This window comes from Simochromis diagramma, unplaced genomic scaffold, assembly GCF_900408965.1.
Source record: "Simochromis diagramma unplaced genomic scaffold, fSimDia1.1 OVJJ01000334.1, whole genome shotgun sequence".
Classification (NCBI taxonomy): domain Eukaryota; kingdom Metazoa; phylum Chordata; class Actinopteri; order Cichliformes; family Cichlidae; genus Simochromis; species Simochromis diagramma.
In genome coordinates, this window is record NW_024386764.1 from 1 (window position 1) to 25,371 (window position 25,371).

Genomic DNA, 25,371 nt, shown 5'->3' on the forward strand with positions numbered 1-25,371 from the left:
AAAAAATTCAACTGTGGGGGAGCATCATCAGAAAATGGAAGACATACAAGACCACTGATAATCTCCCTCGATCTGGGGCTCCACGCAAGATCTCATCCCGTGGGGTCAAAATGATCATGAGAACGGTGAGCAAAGATCCCAGAACCACACGGGGGGACCTGGTGAATGACCTGCAGAGAGCTGGGACCAAAGTAACAAAGGTCACCATCAGTAACACACTACAACGGCAGGGAATCAAATCCCGCAGTGCCAGACGTGTTCCGCTGCTGAAGCCAGTGCATGTCCAGGCCCGTCTGAAGTTTGCCAGAGAGCACATGGATGATACAGCAGAGGATTGGGAGAATGTCATGTGGTCAGATGAAACCAAAGTAGAACTTTTTGGTATAAACTCAACTCGTCGTGTTTGGAGGAAGAAGAATACTGAGTTGCATCCCAAGAACACCATACCTACTGTGAAGCATGGGGGTGGAAACATCATTCTATGGGGCTGTTTTTCTGCCAAGGGGACAGGACGACTGATCCGTGTTAAGGACAGAATGAATGGGGCCATGAGATTTTGAGCCAAAACCTTCCATCAGTGAGAACTTTGAAGATGAAACAAGGCTGGGTCTTCCAACATGACAATGATCCAAAACACACCGCCCGGGCAACAAAGGAGTGGCTCCGTAAGAAGCATTTGAAAGTCCTGGAGTGGCCTAGCCAGTCTCCAGACCTCAACCCCATAGAAAATCTGTGGCGGGAGTTGAAAGTCCGTGTTGCTCGGCGACAGCCCCAAAACATCACTGCTCTCGAGAAGATCTGCATGGAGGAATGGGCCAAAATACCAGCTACTGTGTGTGCAAACCTGGTAAAGACCTATAGTAAACGTTTGACCTCTGCTATTGCCAACAAAGGTTATGTTACAAAGTATTGAGTTGTATTTTTGTTATTGACCAAATACTTATTTTCCACCCTGATTTACGAATAAATTCTTCACAAATCCTACCATGTGGATTCATGGATTTTTTTTTTTCACATTCTGTCTCTCACAGTTGAAGTGTACCTCTGGTGCAAATTACTGACCTCTGTCATCATTTTAGGTGGGGGAACTTGCACAATCGGTGGCTGACTAAATACTTTTTTGCCCCACTGTATGTAAGCATTGAGACAAATTTAGTAATGCCAACAAATTAAACAAACAATATTTGTCTCTTATATATGATACATCTATATATACACTGTCAAAGATACTTGAGTGTCTTTGAGTGAAGATTTAAGGTGATAGGACATATAAATAACTGCAACTTGAATCTTTACTGAAGCTCAGTATTTGACAGAGTTCACTCACATGAATTTCACTCACATGTGCTGTACCACTGTACCTGCACATGTGATGTGACAATAGAAGTGATTTGATTTGAGAGTTCAAACTCACTGCTGTAATAACTAATAATGATTAATATAATAACTATTATATTGGCCATATCATATTTACACTGACTTTAGTCTCATGAACAACATTAGCTAATTGTTATTTACTAACTAATCTTATATGACTGTTCAGTACAGATATGAAGCCCAACAATCATGTTTTAGTCCTGTGGTCTCAGCCTCAGATACTTATTAAATCACGCAAAGCTCGTGTAGAAACAAACAAACGAATGAACAAAATATGTTCTCCTTCATTTCTGTCAACCACACGTTTCCAGCTGTTAGTATCATGGTTGCTAGGCAACCTGGGCAGCGCGACGGAGGCTAGACCGTCCCATTTCACAAGCCTCGCACTTCCGGCCTTAGCGGTCTTTGAGTATGCGGCCCTTGAGGACCGTTGAGGCTGCGTACTTTAAGGCTGCAGACCCTGAATTTGGATACAGCCATGCTGAGGAGGTCATTTAGTCATTTAAATCAGCTGTGTTGGATCAAGTGCACATCTAACACTCCACACCAGTTGGTGGCGGTAATGCACCATCTTGCTGTTTGCCAACCGCCAATAAACCCTACACAGATTCAGAAGAAGAAGAAGGACACATCTAAAACCTGCAGGACACCAGCTCTCGAGTTCCCCACCCCTGACTTAGGGTCTTGTCTCTCAGAGTCTCGGCATCAGTCAGGGGGCTGAAATAACCACGACTGCAGTTGTCATCACATCACAAACTTCTGGCCACTTCAGATTTAGCAGTGTGCACGTAGTGGCACATTTAAGATCTAGTTTAAAGGGCTAACAGGATGAACTGGGACTCAGGTCTGAACTCTCGTCCCGTCTGAAGACCGAGGGTTACCCAAACAACACAAGCAGACAGGTTCAAACCTTCATCTTTCATTCCATGGATACAGGCAGGTAGAACAGAGTGTGGCCTGCAGATGAAACCACAGGTGAAAAGGGAAATAAGAGGTCACACACACACAGCTGACTTTTGTTGTTTATGATGATGGTTCAGCAGGGTCAGTCGATCTGACTGCTTTTACATTCAACTTTCAGACCAGAGACAGAAAACATCAAAATCACGTCAGCTGACTGCCAGGTCACACGACCTGTCTGAGAAAATCTGCATTACACAGCTCTGTTAATGGGACTATGTTTACAGGAAGTTAAAATGTCAGATTTTCATCTTAAACCCCTAACCCACTGGAGGAGGAGATCTTCCACTCAACATTCAATAATATTGATTCTGATCAATAAATACACTTTGGGCTCTGATGAGCTGAATAAATACAATAACAAGTTATTTTCAAAGACGATTTCATCTGCACAACCACATGAAGTGAAACACCTGGAACCTTTCCTGCATCCGTGTCTCTCAGTGAGTAACTTCAGTCCAGCTAAAGTAAAGGAAGGAAACGAGTTGAAGCAGCTCGCTGATCAGCACAGGACAGTTTCAGAGCTGAGACGATCACCAACTGTCCTGCTGATCAACGTCCAATGATTAAAAAAACCCAAAAAAAACCCTGCAGTTCATGAACCACAAACATCTCCCTGTGCACTCCATCTACAATGAGTCAGACGTAATAAAAAATGAGTCGTTTTAAAGCTCTATGTCTGCCCCCTCCAGCTTTTCTGACTCTATCAAAAGAAAATAGATGGTTTTCTTTCTGGTTGGAACTCACTCGTGCACACACCTGTGCAGGTACAGGGCGTACAGCATCACTGCCTCTGTCCTTATAAAACTAAGTGATACTGTTTCATTAACACATTAAAACTCCAGATTTAATCATTATGCATCACCACATGCTAACCTGCATGTTTGTAGGGGTTGTCACCTGTTACCCCAACTCTAACCAGCGGACCGCCTCAGACGGGCAGCATTCAGGTGAGTCCCATTAAAAAAAACAATACATGGTTTGTTTTTTAAAGAATGGCAGAACCCAGAAACACCCACCCACCCCCCCAAAAAAACCCAACAACTCAGAAACGAAACCTCAGAACAGAACCAAAACCAGCGTTGACCTGAACATGCTGCTGTCACGTGTGATGCTTTCTGTCCCTGCCCCCAAATTGTGCAACTAAACAAAATAAGGCTTGAGATGGTAGGGTTGCCATGGTAACTTGTCTACAAGCTTGATTGACATCATGCAGTTAAAGTGAGCTAGTGTCTGTAAAACTTTTGGCATCGCGCCTGCCGCTTGTCAGTCGCCACGCTAACAGCGGTTTACATTCAGACCCTGGCGGGTCAATGGTTGCTGGGCAAGTCTCTGTAACAAACACTGCCGATCTCCTCTCTCTGTTAGCGGTCCAGATCATCCAGCTTGCCTTCTTCATCGTCTTCATTCGGCCCCTCCTTCTCTTGCTGCTGCTGCTCCTCGGGTTTCTCTTTGCTGACCTCCTCCTTCTTCTCCATCTTTTCCTCCTGCCCCTCTTTCAACTCCTCCTTCTCCTGCTGTTTCCCATCTTTCTCCGCCTCCCTCGCTCTTGATGTGCCCTGCTTCTTCAGGTCCTGAAACACCTCGGTGAAGAAGTGTGGATCGGCGTTGATTCGCAGCATGTCGTCGCTAAGGCGCTCGATCAGCTCTAGCGCTCGATCCCAGAATGCATCACGACTGGACTCCACCAGGAAAGGCTTCAGGGGGTAGGAGATCTCGTTGCCCAAGTAGGAGTAGGCCAGATAGAGACAGGTGAGGAAGGTGGCGTGGAGCTCGTGCTCTGAAGCAGTATCCTCATCCACCACGTCCCTGCACAGCAGGTACACAAACACCAGGCTGGCCGGACTGATGAAGCACTGGTCCTGCAGGGGGACAACCGAGAGTGGACTTTACAACCAGTCTTAGAGTCATCCACCCATCCATCCTCCCATCTGTCCACCCACTCATCCACACATCCATGCACACATCTGTCCACTCATCCAACCACACATCTATCCACTCATTATTCCTCCCATCTGTCCACCCACACATCCGTCCACTCATTCATCCACACATCTGTCCACACATTTGTCCACTCATCTATCCACACGTCCATCCACACTCATACAGAGCTGTTTTACACTCACTATAGTGGTCTTTCTGAGGACGTTACAATGCCCAAGGACACGTTTCAAAATGTGGACTGATCTCAATCAAACAATCAGCCTTCCATTTAGCAGACAACATGCCCTACCACCTGGCCAACACCAGCCAATGACAGGGCAATGAAGGGACAACAGTACTAGTACTACAGAAAGAGCAGCTGAACTAATAGGTGAATTATTCTGGATTAATATCATTGTTATCTATTAGTTCACGTTTACGTGCTACTGTGAGGTGACCTTGAGGGTCTGAAAGGCGCCTATAAATAAAATGTATTATTATTATTATTATTATTATTATTATTATTATTATTATAGTTCGCAGTGTCACAACACTTCCACCGATGATGACTGACCAATAGCAGAAGACATCCAAGTGACATCATTATGAAGCTTATGCCTAAGTTCAATAAGCATACATCTACCTGCTTTCCTGGGTGTTAGGCTCTTTTTCTGTTCTATGCATCATTATCAGTTCCCATGCTGTCAATCTCAGTACTGACATGGTTAGTCCAATCATTTTATCGCCCGCCATCTTTGAGCCAATCATCCCCCAATTTGCATAGATTCAATCTATGCTCTCAGTCATTCTCCCTTTCAGACTCTCATTTGTACATCCCACCTCCATCCCATCTCCACCTCATAGACACCTCAATTGGAGCCCCATCCAAACCAGTGTCTAGACTCCCAGGAGTCCTGTCCTAAATCCTATCACCACTGGTAGTCCACTTTGCCATGACGGGTCATCAGAGTCTAATGGCAGAATACATATAATAATATAATTTCTCTATCTCAGTGAATTACATTCAATTCATCCAAGTGATCTCTCCTTATTAAAATTACATCATTAACCCCTTAAAAGCAGACGGCTGCAAACTGAAGATTAAACAACCCAGTTCAGACTTGATGCTGGAAATAAGAGGAGGACTGATTTGTTCATGTAGTTATTCGTCCACCCGTCTTCCTTCATTCTGACTGCCACTGCAAATTTCTGGAGAAGGGATTTGAAAGAGATCAAGGCTTCAGAGGCTCATGTCTAAGAACTGCCACCAACCATCGATCTCCCTGAAGTCTGATGTTCTCTTGAGACAATAATCGAGCCCACAGAAACTGAGGAGGCCAATCAAACCAAGCCTAACCCAACCAAACCAACCTAAACCAAACAAAGCCAAACTGAACCAAACCAAGCCAGGCTGAACCAAACCAAGCCAACCAGAGCCAAACCAAGCAGAACCAAACCAAGCCAAACAAAACCAAGCATGCTCCTCCAGTTTTCAGCTGTGCTAACATGACCTGAATGTAACGTTTTATCATTTTTAACATGCAACGCCCAAACATCGATGCTGAGGTTAATTTTCAGCAGCAGTTTGTAAACACAGCAACAACCTACAGTAACATGACATGTTTATTAAATACCACAGTAGATATGAAATAAAAACATACAACATGAAGTTAAAGCGCACACACACACAAACACAGACACACACACATGTTTCCACCGACAGTGCTCTGTGTGCAGCAGTCTGTTACTTTCAGTCTGTAGCATGTCTGAAACCTTCATATCTCTCAAATATACAATTTGTATTCCTTTGGAAATAAGCCGCTCAGCTGTCACCACTGTAAACACCGTGACTGGCCAGAGGAGTTACAAGCCCTGCCCCTTTCATGTAAGCACACATGTTAAACCCTGAGGTTAAGGTAAATGAATGCAGATAACAGCTCTGGACAGGTGAGACTAGCACAGACACACAGATGGGCTCTCACCTGCCAACCCTGAACCAGCAACGCTCGGTCCACGTTTCTGAACCACAGAACGATCTGATTGGATGAGAGCTCCTTCAGTTTGACGCAGCGGCGACACATGAAGTCGGAGAGACAGCGAAGGAGCTCACCTGTGGACGCCTGCAGAGAAGACAAGGAAACAAGGAGCAAGGAGAGGAAGCTTTTTGTTGTAACACAGGAAGTAGAACAAAAAGTTTGGGTTTCTGTAGAACCTGAGGTTCTGTTGAAGGTTCTGTAGGTGGAACCTGTCCTCTGGGTGGATGTGTGTGGTGCCCTCTGATGTTTTAAACTTTATAATCAGATGGGAGTTTTTTTCCTCCGGGTTTTTTAGACTGAAAACTGTCTTTGAACCACCTCAGACCCTTCACAATAAAACTGTATTCACCACAGAGTTTCTAGTTATTATTAATTTCAGAATAATTCTTCTTACACCCCATTTTATAAAAATCTTATTTTATGAATGAATTTATATTAATTATTTTACATCTATTATTCCTGATTCCTTTGTTAGGTTTCACGGCTTCTCCATTTTTATTATTTAGCGTCACGTTTTTCTGCCTTCACTGTTCCTAATGTTCTGACCTTCAAACGCATGCACTTACCCGCTGTCTGTCTGCGTGTCTCTGATTAGAAACCAGCTGATGACCTCTGCCAACACACATGAGCACCCCTCACTGACTCACCCACCTGAACCACAACCCTCCGTGGGGACACGAGCGGCTCGGGCCAGGCCTGTCTCTGGTTCTGGTCTGGGACCGTGGGCACGGGCACCGGGATGGGTCCATGTTTGTGTCCGGGCTTCGCTACTCTGGGCTCGCGGCGCTCCTGCTGCACGTGCCTGGGCTCGGACACTGCGGGCTTCACTTTCTTCCCTCCCTTCCTCTTCGCTCGCGCGGCCACGAGCCGTTTCTTCCAGCTGAGCGCGTGCAGCAGCACCGGGTGCCTCTTCTTCTTCCTTGTTCCATCCTTCTCCTCCTCCTCCAGCGGCTTCTTTACCGCGAGCTCCTCCGGGCCCCGAGCGGCTTTCCGTGAGCCCGGAGACAGAGACAGCACCGTTCCCATGACGACAACCGGATGGAGGCGAGAGGCACTGCAGCAACAGAGGAGGAGGAGGAGGGAGGAAAAGGAACAAGGAGGGGATGAGAAAGAGAGAAGAGAAGAGAGAAAGCCCGTCCGTCTGTCTGTCTCACCTGTCCGCGTGTGATGCAGGCTGGCGTGCAGGGCTTATGTTTTAGTCTCTGATCCGTTGTTTTTACAACAAAGAAACAGATGCAGTCACCCACAATGCACCTGGAGAGACAAGCAGCTGTGAGGCATCTATTGCAACACCTGGACACACCTGGAGAGGTGAAGAAAGTAAACTGACATACTGTGTACAAATACACACTGAGGTACACAAACAGAAGTACTGATCCAAATGTTTGGCTCATCTGTGGTCTGCAGTTCAAACCCCACTTCCTGCGGATATTTCACAATAAAAGTCTCTCAGAAGAGACAAGCTGCAAGGCTTTTATTGTGCAGGAAACCAAAGCCGGAACCTTACATTATAAAATGTCGGAGATCATGAGCTTGTCAGATTAAAGGCAGATGCATCCTGTGTGACGGTTCAGCTGTTTGATTGGTCGGTGGAGCTTTTATTAGTACAGATTCAGAATCAGCTTTATTGATCTCTATTACCACAAACACACTAATCAGACCTCTCAGTTTGACCTGCAGTTTTCTCAGTGTCCTCCAGAGGGAGCTGTCCTGTTGCTGAGGAGGAGTAGGAAGAGATGCAGTGACTGAAAGGAGCTGGTTGTTGCTGATGAGCTTTTGTTTAACTCTAAAACATTTGAATACATTTTTAAGTCATACTTACTAAATCACTGAGTTATTAAGTAAAAATTAATGAAGGCATTTAGATATTTTCAGGCTGGATATTTGAGGAGCTTTCAGAGGAAAGTGAGAAAGCAGTCATACATATTTCAATATGTGCGTTGAAGGACATATCCTGGTCAAAAATGAGGTTCCTCACAGTGTTACTGGAGGCCAAGGTAATGCCATCCAGAGTAAGAATCTGCTTAGATACCATATTTCTAAGATTTTCAGGGCCGAGTACAATAACCTCAGTTTGATCTGAATTAAGAAGCAGAAAGTTAGCGGCCATCCAGGTCTTTATGTCTTTAAGACATTCCTGCAGTTTAACTCATTGGTGTGTGTTATTGGGTATCTGTAAACAGAATTGGTCCTAGCACTGAACCCTGTGGAACTCCATAATTAACCTCAGTGTGTGAAGAGGACTCTCCATTTACATGCACAAACTGGAGTCTATTAGATAGATATGATACAAACCACTGCAGTGCAGTACCTGTAATACCTACAGTGTGCTCTAATCGCTCTAATAGGATATTATATAAAGAGTCTAAATGAGTATCAATGGTACTGAAAGTAGCTGTACATAAAGTTACGTCTGTGAGATGGTGATCAGTCATTTTTGAATTAATGGTAAAAATGTTATTTGTGAAGATGTTGTGTGACAAATGAAGGAGGAGTGTTCGTTAGTCTGCAGTTTTCTTTGGTACATGTGTAATTTAATATTGTTGTTTTAGAGTTAAAATCATAAAACTACAATACAAGCACGTTTAATGTTTGAAAGGTGGAAACATGGTTTATTGCTGTAAATAATCTGTGTCCATGGTAACACATGTGTGGGATCAAACCCAAGATTTACATGTTTAACAACAAATCTTGTTTATTATAGACTAATGAAAACACACACAGCTGATCCAGAGTCAGATTACTCACAGCGCTGCATGTGTGTGTGTGTGTGTGTGTTGGTGGGCGGGGCCTGTGGCAGCAGAAGGTTCATTGTCTGAGGAGGCAGAGAGAGGGTGGAGGGAGGGTGGAGCAAGCTGCACAGAGACTGCAGCTGGGAGAGAGAGAGACAAAGAGGGGGGAGGCCGACTCTCTCTTTCTTTCTTCGTGTGGGGGAGGAGAGGGGGAGGATTAACCGACTGATCTGCCACGCGCGCTCACACACACACACATTTCAGACAAACAAACACACAATAACACAGCAGCCAAGCAGGCTTCATCTGGATCAGCAGCAGAAGCAGCAGAAGCATCAGCAGTGACGGCGGTGAGGGAGAGAGACAAAGAGACAGACAGAGAGAGAGAGAGAGACAGGCAAAGAGGAGGAGGAGGCAGACGCTCTTCATCGTCTGAGGAGTCAGACAGGAGAGAGAGAGAGAGACAGGCCTTCAGCAGCTCAACCACCCATCTACGTTCATAGTGATGGTCGACCACATGTTCCTGTGTGTGTGCTGAGTGTGTGTGCTGCTGTGGGTGGGTGTGTTCCCGTGTTCCTGCTCGGTGTGTGTTCACGGCGCATGTGATGGGTAACGCCGAGAGCATGGAGAGCCAGCTGGCCGTCATCCGGTCCAGAGCTGCTCCGGTTCGACTCCCGATGCCAGACCCGGCCGAGCTAGAGGAGAGGTTCTCCATCGCACTGGTAGGATACTCGCACAGACACACACAGGCACGCTGAAAATATGCAGTCACACTCTGCAGGTCTGGCGTGGGTTAGTGGTCTCTGCAGAACCTGATCACCAGGCCATGAGATCCTGGTCTCCAGATCTACTGGTTTTAAATGCCTGTGGTTCTGCATGGCTCTGGATCTGTAAGTTTCCCCTCTTTGGGTTTCTGGTTCTCCAGGTCACTTCTCCTGTGGTCTTTGGTCCTAGAGGTGTATAGTTCTGCAGGTTCATTCTGTAAACTGTGATGTAGTCTGGCTCAGGAGACACAGATCCTGGTCTGAATCTGGATCTAAAGGGAGGAACATTCAGAACCACATCAGAACCAGCTGGGTCTGTTCAAGAGTCTGTTCACACGCTTGTCTTCAGATTCACGCTCAAAGCCCCTCTACAGTTTGTTCAGGTCTTCAAAAACACAAGAGAATTAGATTAGCCAAGTCAGACAGAGGAAACACGTTGATACTGGAAACCATGATCAGCAGCTCTGGGACTGGACCAATAGGAGGGCTCAAAGTTTCACCCTGACATGAGCTTCAGTATGTGGGCTGTAAGCCACTTTAGCTATCCACTGAAAATATGAAACAGCTGACCTTTGAAGGTATACGACCTGACTCAGTATCTCTAAAAGTCACAAGTCAAGCTAACTAAAGAATCACTTAATGGTGGTCACATGGTCCACTAGTCACAGCAGGATCCTCCTGCAGGAGTAGCATATCATGGTTGGTTGACAGCCATCATTTAATTGTGTTTACACTGAATAAAACTGGTACAAAGTAAGTTTCATGTCATGGAAAAATTCATGGATGAACCAGCAGATCCAGGATCAGTTGATCGTCACCACTTTAATCTTCAAAGGCTCAAATCTTATTGTTTTTGGAGCAACCTTTGGTATGACTAACTCTTTTATTTAATCTGTGGATTTAAGTACAGACATGTGAATTGGAACATCCAGATTTTGTCTTGGGCTGTTTAGTGAATAAAAAAAAAGAGTTGGGAGTTTAGAGTTCATTCTGTATTTAGGGTTTGGGGGTTGAGATTTACAGATTACGTTGATTTTCTTTAAGGGTTTGTGTCTGTATTCATGGACTAAGGGTTCAAAATGTTGTCTTTTTTGTTTCCAGACGTGTTTGAGCAATAAAACTGTCTGATTTTCAGAATTCAATGAACCTGCCACCTGACAAGGTGCGTCTGCTGCGTTCCTACGACAATGAAAAGAAGTGGGAGCTTATCTGTGATCAGGTAGGTGGATGTTTATGGGACTGCAGGAACAAATTGTTAAGAAGCTTCAACTCATTGATCTGAATATTGAAAGAGACACGAATCATAAACTGTGCAGATATGATTTGTTGTGTGACTTTGGGGTCATTTGTTAGGGTTAGGGGACTTTCTGGGTCACCGTACCTTTGGTTCCAGTCTGTAATTTGCCCCACTTCTGTTGATTTGAGATTTGACAAAATCCTGCAGCTGATAAAGTTGAGAGCAAATTTAATAACATTTTAAAGTTTCTTTAAAAAATGAAATTTAGAATTATTTTCCCCAGTAAAAGTCAGACAGGCGTTGTGGTGGGTGGGGCTTCATATCTGATCCCATCTAGTCCCACTGTTTTTATGTTTGATGTAGGAAAGGTTTCAGGTCAAGAATCCTCCTCACACCTACATCCAGAAACTGAGAGGCTTCCTCGACCCGGCCGTCACACGAAAGGTGAGATGGCAAAGTTTAAAGTTTATTGCGCTGACAGAGAAAACTTTCTTTTAGAGTCCTGTTGGTAGTCCTTCAGTTACAGCCTGTATTTATATTTTTTTTAAAAATATTGACCAGTTTGTGTGTTTGTCTGCAGAAGTTCAGGAGAAGAGTTCAGGAATCAACTCAGACGCTCAGAGAACTCGAGATTTCTCTTCGTACAAACCACATTGGGTACCTGTCTGTCAGAACACTTGTCTGTCTCTCTAACCTGTCTAACAGTCTCATGGCTGTCTAACATCTGTCTCCCGTCTGTCTGCAGGTGGGTGAGAGAGTTTCTGAATGAGGAGAATAGGGGTCTTGATGTTCTGGTTGAATATTTGTCGTTTGCTCAGTACGCTGTCACGTGAGTAAAGACAGGGCTTCCTCTTTGCTTTCTGAGCTTCGGTCTGAATTTTGAACTTCACATGTCGGATCTTTTTATGGTGCGATCACACCGACAGATGAAATGTAGTGTTCAGGTGATTAGTTTGGAGCAGGTTTGGGACTTAAAAACATTTTACAAACTTTTTGTGCTCAGGTTTGATGGAGAACAGTCAGAGGCTGGAGGCGAGGTGTCGTCCATCGACTCTCCCTGGAGTCGTTCGATAGAAGATCTCCATGGTGACTGCAGCCTCCCCTCACCATCCTCCTCTGTACCCCGAGCAGCTCGACACTCCATCAGGTAGCAGAACATAATGTATGAATAAAACCAGAAGTCACCTAGGTGTGCTAACGTGAATTTTCTGTTTGTAGCTCGACTCTGGTGACTCGATCCAACACGCTGCCGAGTCGTCGAACTCTCAAGAACTCACGACTTGTGTGCAAGAAAGATGATGTTCACGTTTGTATCATGTGTCTGAGAGCCATCATGAACTACCAGGTAACTTAATCTGCCCGGTGACAGAACGTTTGTGTCAATTTGAAGTCAAACCTGTCCTAAATCTGTAAAGTTTAGATTTTAGAGCCGGAAACATTACTGACCTTCATCTGTGTCCTCATCTTCATCAGTACGGTTTCAACATGGTGATGTCTCATCCTCACGCTGTCAATGAAATTGCTCTCAGCCTCAACAACAGGAACCCAAGGTACATCTGCAGATACAACTAATATAAATATTACCACTGCTGTATCTGTCTCTCTGGCAGAGAACAAAATACACCTGCGTGTTAGAAAATACAAACTTTGAGTGAATTCAAACAGCTCCTGAGAAGAAAGCCACAAAGTCAGTTAAACCACAGATGTAGACATTGTTTCTGTTCACTGTTTGTTAATTAGTGTATGAAGCTATAAAGAGCTTTTTAAAAATTTATTTGATGCATTTTCTTCATCAGGACAAAGGCTCTGGTCTTGGAGTTGTTGGCCGCAGTGTGTTTGGTCAGAGGAGGGCACGAGATCATCCTGTCGGCCTTCGACAACTTTAAAACTGTAAACAAAACAACAACAGGAGCAACACACTCTAAACATAAAACAACAAGTAATCCTTTTGTCATTTCTCCACTTTGTGCCTCCTGTTGTCTTGGGGTCTCTGTCAGGATACATGAGAAGGAGAAAGTAACGTATGAAACAGGTGTGCCACAGAGCTGGAATCACCAAACCATGAAGGGAGGAGGACATTTCTAGTTTTAGAGATATTGCAGTCCTAAAGATGTTTGTTTATATGTGCATTGAAGGACATATCCTGGTCAAGAACAACTAAAGGTTTTCCTCATGGTGTTACTGGAGGCCAAGGTAATGGCATCCAGAGTGATCATCTGTATGCGTTATTATAAAATGAGGCTCTGGACTAAAGAGCTCTCCTGTTGTTAAAAACCTGTTGATTCGACTTCTTGTATTTCCTCCAATCACATCTCAGATGGGAGGAAATTATATTAAAGGAAAGGAGGTACAAACTGGGAAAATGAGAAGAGAGTAAACAGCATACGTTTGTTTGTTTGTTTGTTTGTTTGTTTGATTGATTGGTTGATTGGTTGATTGATTGATTGATTGATTGATTGATTGATTGATTATTGATGTGTTGCAGGTGTGCTCTGAGTCAATGCGTTTTGAAAAGTTGATGGAACATTTTAAGAATGAAGATGACAACATCGACTTCTTGGTAACTTTGTCTCAAATGGGACCTAATATTTCAAGATTTTTCTTTTAAATTAATTGCATGAAATTTAAGATCCATTCAGCTCACAAAGTTTACATCTGTGTGACTTTGGTAACGTCAGACTTGCCTGGTGTGACATCATCAGGTTAATAATGGGCAGTGAAACATGTTTCCAGGTGGCCTGCATGCAGTTCATCAACATTGTGGTTCACTCTGTAGAGGACATGAACTTCAGAGTCCACTTGCAATATGACTTCACCAAACTCAACCTGGAAGAACACCTGGAGGTAAGACAGAAACCCACAATCAGAGCATCACAGTCACTCTCAGACAGAACGTGGTTTTAATTTACATCTAGTGCTGTTCAGAAAATGATATGTTTCACCAAAACCTGTCTCCTCACCTGTGCCCTCACCTGTTTCACCTCAGCGGCTAAAGCACACAGAGAGTGACAGGCTGCAGGTTCAGATTCAGGCGTACCTGGACAACGTATTTGATGTCGGGACACTGCTGGAGGATGCAGAGACCAAAACTGCTGCTCTGGAGAGAGTCGAGGAACTGGAGGAGAACCTGGCCACGGTAAGACCTCCAGGTGGAGGGAGACAGGTGGAAACAAAGGAGTCAAGTCTCACAAGACATTATGATAAATCTCTGGTTTTGTGCTGACCTTCACCAGCCTCTTTCTTTCTCTATATGCCTTCAGATGTCAGAACGTCTGCTGGATGTGGAGAACGAAGCAATGTTGAAGATTGTGGAACTGGAGAAACAGCTGATGCAGACCAACAAAGAGCTGGACCAACTCCGGGTCAGTCTTGTTATTGTGGAAACCACATGTACATTGTCACCATGGAGCAAAAAAATGAGGCAAATAAATGTATAAGAGTAGGTCAGATGGTGATAATGATGAAGAGACATCTACAGGGAATAATGTGGAGTTTACAGGGCTGAAATACTTTTTAAACATGGGTTTTATAAAATGTTGGACTGTTCTTTGGCACCACTCTTGCCCCTGACTCACCATCACCGCTTACCTCTGCAGGATGTGTATGCCAGTGCTAACTCACAGGTGCATACCTTGCGGCGTATGGTACGGGAAAAGGACCAGACGATCCGACGTCAGAGTCGTCTGGAGCGTCAGGCTCAGGAAGCGCAGCAGGCCGGAGGACCCGGAGCTCCTCAACCACAGAGAGGAGAGGGCGATGGAGGGGTGGCTGATTCTGCCTCTCCGTCACCTCCACCCTGTCCTAACCTGTCCCCTAGGTGAATCACAGGACCTAGAAGCTGTAGTATCTCACAGTTAAAAACTTCTGGCTAAGGATTTTGTTTTTGATTGATTTTGATTGATTCCTGCAGCCCTGAGACTGTAGCTTATCACAGTACGGGACCGGGGCTGGGCGGAGCCCCAGGCATGCTGGCCCCACCTCCTCCACCTCCTCCTCCACCAATGCCAGGCACAAGTGAGTCGAACCTTGCAGGTACTGATGTTTCTAAGCTTCAAATCTTGCGGTCCTTAGATTCCATTAGAGATTGGATGGCTGATAATTATCTTCAACTAAATGCTGATAAAAGTGAAGTCATTGTCTTTGCTCCTGAGAATTTTGTTCCCCTCGTGGTTAAAAATCTAGGCCCTCCTGCTTCTTATATTAAACCCTCCATTAGGAACCCTGGTGTTACATTTGACCCAGCTCTGACGCTGGACACACACATTAAATCTTTGGTTCGTTCTTGTTTTTACCGTTTAAGAAATATTGCTAAGCTCATTGTGTCACGCTCTGAATTGGAAATGATTCTTCATGCTTTTGTTTCATCTCACTTAGATTATTGTAATTCCTTGTTTACTTGCTTAAGTAATGCCTCCCTGGAACGATTGCAGGGTGTTCAAAATGCTGCTGCCAGGCTTCTGACAAAGCATCCCAAATACTCCATGCCACTCCCCTGCTGATTCAACTGCATTGGCTCCCTGTCAAGTTCAGGGTCCGTTTTAAGATTATAATCATGACCTATAGGGCCCTGCACAGTGTAGCTCCCATTTACATCAGCGATCATCTTCTTCCTTATCGCCCCAGCAGGTCCCTGAGGTCTTGCGACCAGGGCTTGCTGGTTGTCCAGCATACAAGGCTAAAAACAAAAGGTGACAGAGCGTTTGTATCAGTGGCCCCCAGACTCTGGAACTCACTCCCTTTGAGTTTGAGATCTGTGGACCCAGTCATTTCTTTTAGAAAGCAGTTAAAAACATATCTGTTTAAACTTGCTTTTGGTTGATTTTGTTTGTTTGAGGTTGTATGTCCGTTTCTGTGAAGCACTTCGTGATTTTTACTTTACTTTACTGCTGAGTATCACCTGTGTAATGAGTAATAACATCGTCTTTTTTTCTCCTCTTTAGTGTCCAACGGACCGTACCCAGCACCTCCTCCACCTGGTCCTCCTCCTCCTCCCCCTCCCCCTCCTCCACCTTGTCGGACCAGTGAGCTCTCCTCCGTCCCCATGCCCCCGCCTCCTCCACCTGTGGCCCCACCACTCCCAGGAACAGGGGGGTCACCTACAGTCATCTTTAACTCTGGACTTGCAGGTGAGACTGCAAACAGTGGGTTCACAGGCTGTGTAGAACTGAACCAAACCTGACCATCAAACTGTCCTTTCCCCTGTAACCACACCAACACTACACCTGTACATTACTGCAGCCAGGTGAGGAGTAAACTCAGTTACAGTTAATCAGGACATGAACTATAGACATCAGTTTCACATCATTATTACGAAAAAAAATAATAGAAACTATAAACATGCTGACTCCAGCTGACACCAGCTGTTCTTGTTTTTTAGCCAGTTGTTAGTTCTCTTTACTTTTCTCAGTTGAGAAGTTGGTTTTTGGTAACATTTGGGTGAAAAACTAAGGTCTGCAAAGGTTGAACAGAAGGAGGTGGTTGTAGTTTGGGTCAGCAAATCTCAGTGAATCTGTGTTAGTTTGAGGCCGGGGTTTTCAACCTTTGGTTGTTCTTCCTAGGTTGTAGATTTGTCTTCTTCATAGTCAGAGTTTGTTTCTGAAATGTTGGAGAGGTAATACATCAGATCAGGGAAGAGCCATAAATAGAAGATCTGTTGAGGCCAGATGGTACTCGTGCAGAGCAGGTAGTCAGTGAATCTGAGCCTTTGTTTGATGATGGTGGTGATAACCGGTGACATTGAACTCAGTTGAATTTGTTGAGAATTTGGATTGATTTGGAATTTGTGTTGCTCTGGTTTGGAGTTAAGGTTGTTTAAGTTTGGAGTTTAGCTTGGTTAAGAGCAAGATTTTGCTCGGGTTGTTTTTGTCTGGTTTGAAGTTTGGATTTGACCGAACCATTGGTTGAGAGTTTGGCTTTTGGCTTGGATTCTTTTGGTTTAGGTTGGGTTGGTATTGATTATTTGGTTGGGTCCAGATTTGATTTAGGTGAGAGTTTGGTTTGGTGCGGACTGTTTTGGTTTGATTCAGTTCAATTCAATTTTCAATTCAGTTTTACTTATACATCACCAAATCACAACAACAGACAAGACATTTGGGTTAGGGTTAAGATTGATCTGGTCTTTGGCTGGTTTGGCTTGGATTAGTTTGGTTTGGACTCTAGTTTGATTGAGAGTTTGGTTTTGCTCGGTTTGTTTTGGTTTGGAGTTTGGCTTTCATTGATTGTTTGGTTTGGAGTTTAGGTTGGTTAAGGTTTGGTTTGCATCGTTTTTCCTTGGATGAATGCTTTGTTTGCTTTGGTTTGCAGGTGGCTGATGGTCAGACTTGTCCTTGAAGTCCAAGAGGTCATAGAGTCCTTGTCTGCATATTTCAGTCATGACAGTCTTCTCTGGTGGTTAATATTTACTTCTGGGAAGTTAATTTCTTATTAAAAATATTTCCAACAGTCTCCATTGGTGAATGGATGCTGATATATACAGAGTATTACTTTTTTGGATTTTTCTCAGTTTAATGTTCTGTTCATACAGAAAAAGTTGCATATTGTTTGTACTATTGATGAAGAACCACTGAAGTGAAATGGAGCTCAAATCTCAGACTGTTATCCTACTTATACCATCGTCACTAATAAAAGACATTAGAGATATTTGTTCCATCACATTTGATCAAAATAAAATTTACAGAACTGATTCAACTTCAGCAGCTTCACCAGAACTCAGCTCTCAGTTTACACAAATAACCACAGTTCAGATCTCTTTATATACGCTGTCTATTCCTTACAATTAAATATGCCACACCTTCAGCCGATGAGAGTCCAGAAATATTAGTCAGTGTGATAAATGTGTATGTTAACTGCCATTTTACTAACATGTTGTTTCTTTTCTTCTGTTTTGCTCACAGAGGGTGCTCTCAAATTGTTCTGTACGTTTACTTTCTCTAACATCTTCACAAAACACCCTTACTTCCCCACCCTCCATCTTCTTCCATTCCTCCATCACCTGGAAACCAGCCGCAGCCAGTCAGTGGCTGGTTTCTCAATTAATCAACTGCCACAATTGTCAATCAGAGTCATATGTTTGATCCCACTTCTCTGATGTGTGTTCAGACTGAAGGATCATACCTACTCTTACCTGAGAAGAGAAAAGATATAAATAAATAAAATAGAGTCCGAGGGATAGATTGGCTCTGATGAGACCCAAAGTAATGCTCATCCATGAATTAAGTTGAAGACCTATATTGGTTATGTTAGAAAAACAGACTTCTGTTGGTCTGTCCCATACAGACCTGCTCACCTGTCGCACCTGTACCTGACAATAGCAACAGGTGCAGTGATGCCTGTTAACCTTCAGCAGTTTGGCACAAACTGATTGATCGGTCTGAACACACAGCTGGACTTTAGTCACTCGCAGTACCAATCTGAGGCCAGTCTCATCCTCTCCTCACATGTCTCCCTGCTCACATGTCTGGCACAGCGGTGAAGATAAAGAAGCCAATCCAGACCAAGTTCAGGATGCCGGTGCTGAACTGGGTAGCTCTGAAGCCAAGTCAGATAAACGGAACCATCTTCAATGACATTGATGACGAGTCCATCCTGCAGGTAACATCCACAGCAAGAGGCATCACTCAGGGCTGACAAAAGCTTTTCACCTGTTTAAAATCTGCGATGACCTGTGTGTGTCTCAGGACCTGAACGTGGAGGAGTTCGAGGAAATGTTTAAGACCAAGGCTCAGGGTCCAGCTGTGGACCTGACGCTGTCCAGACAGAAGCTTCCTCAGAAAGCTCCGTCCAAAGTTTCTCTGCTGGAGGCCAACAGAGCCAAAAACCTGGCCATCACGCTGAGGAAGGCCGGCCAGGGGTCAGAGGTCATCTGCCGTGCCATCCAAACGTAGGTGGAACTGCACCAGGTTACAGGTGCCAGCGATGCCAGCTTGGTGCCAGAGTCAGAAATAGGCAAAATTGAATGTAGCTATGTTTATATAACAGCAGTGCACAACAGCAGTGTGTTTACAGGTGAGTTCAGGTGGGCATATGATTCTGTCCACCAGAGCTGCTGCTTTATGATCCATCGATCTCTTCATAGCTTTGATCCTTGACCTTCTTCTCTCTGCCTCCGATATCAGAGATTTTAACATTTGGAGTTTGTTACCTCTGTTAGCTGAGAATTTACTCATGGTGGCTTCCATTCATCAGACAAACTGCCTTCACACCCAGCCTGAGATGACATCATAGAAGTTCCTCTGTCTCAGAGTACTTTAGAGTTTAAACAGCATCATAGTGACCCCCATGACCCCAATAAAAGCAATCGGTTCTGGGTTCCATCAGTGAGAATCAGACTTCAGATTCAGGCCTCAGAACTGAATCTGAGTCAGCCATACTGCAATGTGCCTGAAATCAATCAGGTGACCCTCTACAGGTGTGTTTAAGTGGCTTATTAGGTACCTGTGTACACTCTGAGTCACTCTATCAAATCAACCCAGTCCATCATCTCTCCAGGTTTGACCTCCGGACCGTTCGGGTGGACTTTGTAGAGTGTCTGACACGTTTCCTGCCAACGGAGGCTGAGTTGAAGTTGCTACGGCAATATGAGAGGGACCGAAAACCTCTGGAGGCGCTAAGTGACGAAGATCGCTTCATGATGCAGTTCAGTCGCCTTGAGAGACTCAGCCAGCGCATGACCATCATGACTTTCATGGGCAACTTCAACGACAACGTCCAGATGTTAACACCGGTGAGACAGATATACAGATAGGAAGGTATGCAAGTATATCGACAGGTGTGACCCATCTGACCGTCTTGTTTCCTTTCAGCAACTCCACGCCATGATCGCGGCCTCAGTTTCTATAAAGTCCTCTCAGAAGCTGAAGAAGATCCTCGAGGTCAGTCTGAAGTTACCTGTGGATATTCTGCCTGATTCTCTGTTTCTGTATCAATAATCAGTCAGTGTCATCAATACTCATGCTCAGCTGCTGTGTGTTGTCGTAGATCATCTTGGCTTTGGGAAACTACATGAACAGCAGTAAGAGAGGAGCGGTGTATGGATTCAAGCTGCAGAGCTTAGACCTGGTAACACACACACACACACACACACACACACACACACACACACACACACACACACTGAATCACTGATCCGACCAATCAGCACAACATGATTTTAATTAATTTTATTTTGAATTTAGTATCTTTATCACTTAAACAGCTTTAATTTTTAATAATTGACGTTTAACTGCCAGACATGTTTGGAGTTTATGTACCAAAATAAGCAATGACATTACATCCTGTGTCACATGAGTCGGTCATAGATCTCTTGACTTTTATAACTTGGTGTGTTGCCATGGCAGCTGGGTTGAACCAGTTTCTCGCAGACCTCCATCAGACATCAGCACAGGCATCCCCTGCTGGTGGGTTTATTTATAGTCTGATACAGTGAATCCCACCAAAAGGCTCAGGCTACGTCCACACCAGCCCGGATAGATTTGAAAACGGCATTTTCATCTGAAAACAATCCACGTCCACACTAGCGTTTTCAGTTATTTTCACAGAGTTGTGCGCCCACATTGAAACGGACGAGAACGCTTACATTCCAGTACTTGCGTGAAGCGCAAGAAGATTCGGCCCCCTTCATTTCCGTCAGCCGTTTATTTACTTTCCAACTCCTTGAAACGTCGCGGCAAAGCGTCAAGGAAAAGCACCACGTTTTTTAAATGGACTAACAATGAGGTGGAGTTGTTGCTGCGAGTAACACAAAAGAACAAAGTTGCAAAAGCGTGTGAGAATTAAATAATTTGAAGAAAAGCTACCTGAAGCATGTACAAGCTGATATTAATCTTTAATAGGGCTGTCAAAATTGATAGCAAACAAAACAACTGCTATCTTTGTTTAATTGGTCACATGACTGCATCACATGACTAAAATGCATCATTGATTCGAAAGTCTCCATTTTCACTGTCCACACTGCGACGCAAATGCACTGTCTTCATATTTATTCGTTTTCGAGAGCGTTTTCAAAAACGCTGCGTTTTTCCTTGGGGAAAACGCCATCTCAGTGTGGACGGGAGGCCAAAATGGAGAGAAAACGATGCGTTTTCAAACAAAAACGATGCGTTTTCAAACAAAAACGCATTAGTGTGGACATAGCCCCAGAGCGAGCTTTAATAGGCCCCAACACGCAGCTGTGACCGTTTGTGTGTTTCAGGGCTCTAGACTAACTTTTTTTCTTAGGTGCACCAGCACAAAAGTTAGGTGCACCCAAATGTTCCAACCGCATCGCTTAACGCCACAGCTTTACATGTTCACCTTGTTTTTAATTGCTGTCCATACAGACAGTATTGATTTGTAAATGATTAACGAACAATCTTCTCATCACAAAGTTCTTTATTTGGAGCACACTCTAGAGCCTTGTTGTTTGTTGCGGTTACCATGGTTGTGCGTTTTCTGTATAGTTACTGGAGACCAAGTCAACCGACAGGACACAAACGCTGCTTCATTACATCAGCAACGTGGTGAGAGAGAAGTATCCTGCTGTGTCTCTGTTTTACAACGAGCTTCACTACGTGGACAAGGCTGCCGCAGGTGAGTCTGACAGCCAATCAGGACGCTGCACTCCCTGCGAAATGCCTGTTTACCTGAGCTCGTTTACCTGTACTGTGCAGTGAGTCTGGAGAACGTGCTGAGTGACGTGAAGGAGCTCCAGCGTGGCATGGAGCTCACCTGGAGAGAGTTCAGCGTGTCGCACAACGCTACGCTCAAAGACTTCATCAGCAGGAACGAATCACGGCTCAGCAAACTGCAGGAGGACGCGCGCATTGCTCAGGTGAGAAACACACATACACCATGTGGTACCACGCAGCCATGATTCAGGTGCAACTCCTCCTGCAGAATCAGCTCAAACTGTGAACACCAAACAGCCGAGCACATAGGAGGAGTAGGAGAAGGAGAAGATGGAGGAGAAGAAGAGGAAGAAGGAGAAGACAAGGAAGGAGAAGAAGGGCGATCGTGGCTCAAGTTGGGTGTTCGTCTTGTAATCGGAAGGTTGCCGGTTCGAGCCCCGGCTCAGACAGTCTCGGTCATTGTGTCCTTGGGCAAGACACTTCACCTACTGCCTACTGGTGATGGCCAGAGGGGCCGATGGTGCGATATGGCAGCCTCGCCTCTGTCAGTCTGCCCCAGGGCAGCTGTGGCTACAACTGTAGCTGCCTTCACCAGTGTGTGAATGTGAGAGTGAATAAATAGTGGTATTGTAAAGCGCTTTGAGGTGTCCCGAAAAGCGCTATATAAATGCAATCCATTATTATTATTATTAGAAGAAGGAGAGGTAGAAGGAGAAGAAGAAGAGGTAGAAGGAGACGGAGGAGAAGAAGACGAAGAAGAAGACGAAGAAGGAGGAGAAGAGGTAGGAGAAGACGAAGAAGGAGAAGAAGAAGAGGTAGAAGGAGAAGAAGAGGGGTAAACCCACAACACTACCAACACTAAACCTACAAGCTTTACACATGTTTCTAACTTGTTTCTTAATCAGTTTTATGTATTGTTTGTCTTTTTAAGGTACGAGAACAGGTAGACTGATGATAACCAGCTCTCTCTCTGTGTGTGTGTGTGTGTGTGTGTGTGTGTGTGTGTGTATATAAACTTTAGGATGCCTTTGAAGATGCCGTGAAGTTTTTCGGAGAGAGTTCAAAGACGATGCCGCCGTCTGTCTTCTTCCCAATCTTTGTTCGTTTCATCAAAGCCTACAGGGTGGGTAACCTTTGTCTATAGACCATGCTCCCTCTCTGATAGTGGGCCTATATCAGTTGAGTTTAGTTTTGCATTAATATGTTTCTGTGTGTCTCCAGCTGGCTGAGGAGGAGAACGAGCAGAGGAGGCGTCAGGAGCAGATGTTGTTGGAGAAACTGGAACAGGAGGAGCAGCAGGAGGAGGAAGAGGAGACCAGGGTGAAACTTCATGACATAATCCATTACTTAGCGCCCATTATTTCAGCTGGATGTGACCTCCTGATGGAGGAGGAGCTTATGCTTGCACCTCCATGTTGAATTCCTACATTAAACCAAAATATTTAGTTTTCAGGTATTTTTGAAATACCTCGGTTCTCTGAAAGTTTCTTTACATCTTTGTTTTTAAAAATGAAGCTGTCACAACTGAGAGTAAGGACTCAAGAGCAGAGCAGGTTGACGTTTCCAAACACAGTTTATTTACAACACCAGTGCACAATATATACAGTGAGGGGAAAATCCAGGGAAGCTCTCTCACACTCGCTCTCGTCTTCATGCCCAGCCTCACACACACGTACTGCAGGGAGGTCACAGGTCCGGGAAGGAAAAGTCTGTAGTACAATCATCCAGCGACGAGAAGATCTGTGTCCCAGCCTCAAATAGTGGACAGGTGTGTGGGCCAAGGGCGGGAGCCCGCAGTGAGCTCCGCCCAGAAAGAGAGAGAGAGAGAGAAAACAAAACAAACACATGTAGCCTTGCGGGGCCAGCTGGGCAGGCACGGAGACCATGATAGAAGCTCAGTAATTCTCTTTGTCCTCACTGACATCATGATTTCAACAGTCTCTGATTGGTCAAGAGGCTCCAGGGGGTCAGATTTAGGTTTATTCAGATCACTAATCGATCGATCAGGTGACGTGACGTGTCACAGCGTCTAATACTGAAGCCCCTCCCCCTCTCAGTCTCCGTCCCACAGAGGGAAGCGGCAGCAGCAGGAGCTGATCACGGAGCTCAGAAGGCGCCAAGGAAAAGACAGCCGCCATGTTTATGAGGGGAAGGACGGCGCTATCGAGGATATCATAACAGGTAAACATGTTGCCAAGGCACGTGAGTGACCACAGCAGGCGTGTCAGCTGTCCTCTGATTGACTGTTTATTCGCTTATCTACAGCTCTGAAGACCGTCCCCTTCACGGCTCGGACTGCCAAACGCAGCTCTCGCTTCTTCTGTGACCCCGCCCACACCGAGGAGCACTACTGAGAAGTCACGAAGAGTGACAACGCCCACTTTTCATTGATGGGACCAATTAGCACTTTGAACTTTTCTGATCGCTCTAACTGATGACATCATGTTTTCTATGTTATTTTATTGGTTTCTTTGTGCATAGACTGGGCGCCCACACACCTGACCTCAGCTAAACCGGATCGATCAGAAGGATGCCCTGTCCTGCTGTGATTGGCTTTTTGGCTGTCAGCTGAACACTTCAGCAGGTGTTTTAAACACCTTTTGACTGAAGTCCAGCAGCGTGGCAGAACAATCAGGGGGCAGCGTCCCTCCAGCTGAACTGATATAGTCCTAATCATTGCCTTTCCTCCTCGCCACAGACATAAAATAACACTTGATTAGATCACATGACCTTCCCAGCAGATGTTCCTCAGAGCACTTTACAGACTGAATCTGACTTTTGACCTCTCCTGACAAAGATCATCTGGTCTGTGGTCAGGTAGAATTCCACTTCCTGTAATCAGATCATGCGGCTCTGAACGCCGTTGGCGTGACAACCAAGAACCCGCGGTGCTAAAAACAAAGTTGTGCCTCGCCACAGGTGATGCTGTAGAGCAGCATTTGGGTTTGGACTGGAGCAAAGGTGCATACATGCCTTTTCACACCACGAGGGCTAACAAACATCTGAAGGGTCAAAGGTCGGGGGGGGGGGGTCAGAGTGCATGGGCTTCTCCGGTCTGTTTCTTTAACTGTACAGGGTTCTACCTTCACTATATTCTACTGTGTTCTACTGTATCTACTGGCCTTACTGCAGGTACCAGAGCCTCACTGAAGTATCACTCTGTCTATCTGTGGCTCCGCCCCTTCTCCACCCTCCTGAGCCCACATCTGTCAGTTAGCCTGTTAACTTGCAGAGCCTCACCAGCCACAATATGCTGTTTTCCAGCTGTTCATGCACACACACCTGCAAAGCTGGTCACCCAAAGGTCACAACTCAGCGCTGCAATCTGGAGTGTGGCACCAAGGGGCCGCTGTAGCTGAAACACAAGGAGCTCCCACCTGTGGACCGGAATCCACCTGAGCAGGTTCACGACGACAGTGAAGTTGGCAGGTGGGGCTCTGTGCTCGACACACCTCGACTCCCACTGATGTTTCTGTAGTGTTTCTGCAGTCCCCGTTTCCTTTTAGAGGTCCAGTCTCAGACTGAAGCCCCTCCCCTTCTCTCCTCTTCATCATTTAGATTCAAAGAAGACAAAAAAATGGCAGCACAACGTTTTCTACATGTACAGACATTTTCTAGATCACCGTGTAGCAATGCTTGTACGTGTCTGTGTTTGTGTTTGGTGGTGATTCTGCACTTGGTGTGTAAATAAAGCGCACCTTGTCAACATGATGCAGTGTGTTCTGTTTGACACTACAT

General features: G+C 45.1%; 2 protein-coding genes across 4 annotated transcripts; one reads left to right on the plus strand and one right to left on the minus strand.

The window, feature by feature from the left end:
- Positions 1–2,377: 2,377 nt before the first annotated feature.
- On the minus strand, positions 2,378–7,648 carry LOC120732375 (cyclin-dependent kinase 5 activator 1-like). The gene is made up of 4 exons (XM_040029922.1): positions 7,451–7,648; positions 6,948–7,350; positions 6,243–6,380; positions 2,378–4,199 (listed from the first exon to the last, which is right to left on the minus strand). Exons 2-4 carry the CDS (start codon positions 7,320–7,322, stop codon positions 3,702–3,704), a joined length of 1,011 nt encoding a protein of 336 aa, XP_039885856.1. The 5' UTR covers positions 7,323–7,350; positions 7,451–7,648; the 3' UTR covers positions 2,378–3,701.
- A 1,504-nt stretch (positions 7,649–9,152) lies between these two features.
- fmnl2b (formin-like 2b) lies at positions 9,153–25,339 on the plus strand. Of its 3 annotated transcripts, none has more exons than XM_040029935.1 (28): positions 9,153–9,750; positions 10,928–11,011; positions 11,393–11,473; positions 11,610–11,686; positions 11,775–11,858; positions 12,033–12,176; positions 12,248–12,374; positions 12,503–12,579; positions 12,826–12,919; positions 13,515–13,589; positions 13,763–13,873; positions 14,016–14,165; positions 14,290–14,391; positions 14,626–14,846; positions 14,940–15,061; positions 15,970–16,155; positions 17,923–17,943; positions 18,495–18,619; positions 18,706–18,908; positions 19,517–19,751; positions 19,831–19,899; positions 20,006–20,086; positions 21,466–21,595; positions 21,676–21,836; positions 22,655–22,756; positions 22,855–22,953; positions 23,691–23,814; positions 23,899–25,339. In XM_040029935.1, exons 1-28 carry the CDS (start codon positions 9,634–9,636, stop codon positions 23,985–23,987), a joined length of 3,291 nt encoding a protein of 1,096 aa, XP_039885869.1. In that variant the 5' UTR covers positions 9,153–9,633; the 3' UTR covers positions 23,988–25,339. The 3 variants fall into 3 exon arrangements, with proteins under 3 accessions (XP_039885869.1, XP_039885879.1, XP_039885887.1); XM_040029945.1 differs by having other exon boundaries at positions 9,634–9,750; positions 14,940–15,043; XM_040029953.1 differs by lacking the exon at positions 17,923–17,943 and having other exon boundaries at positions 9,634–9,750.
- The last annotated feature ends 32 nt before the right edge of the window (positions 25,340–25,371 follow it).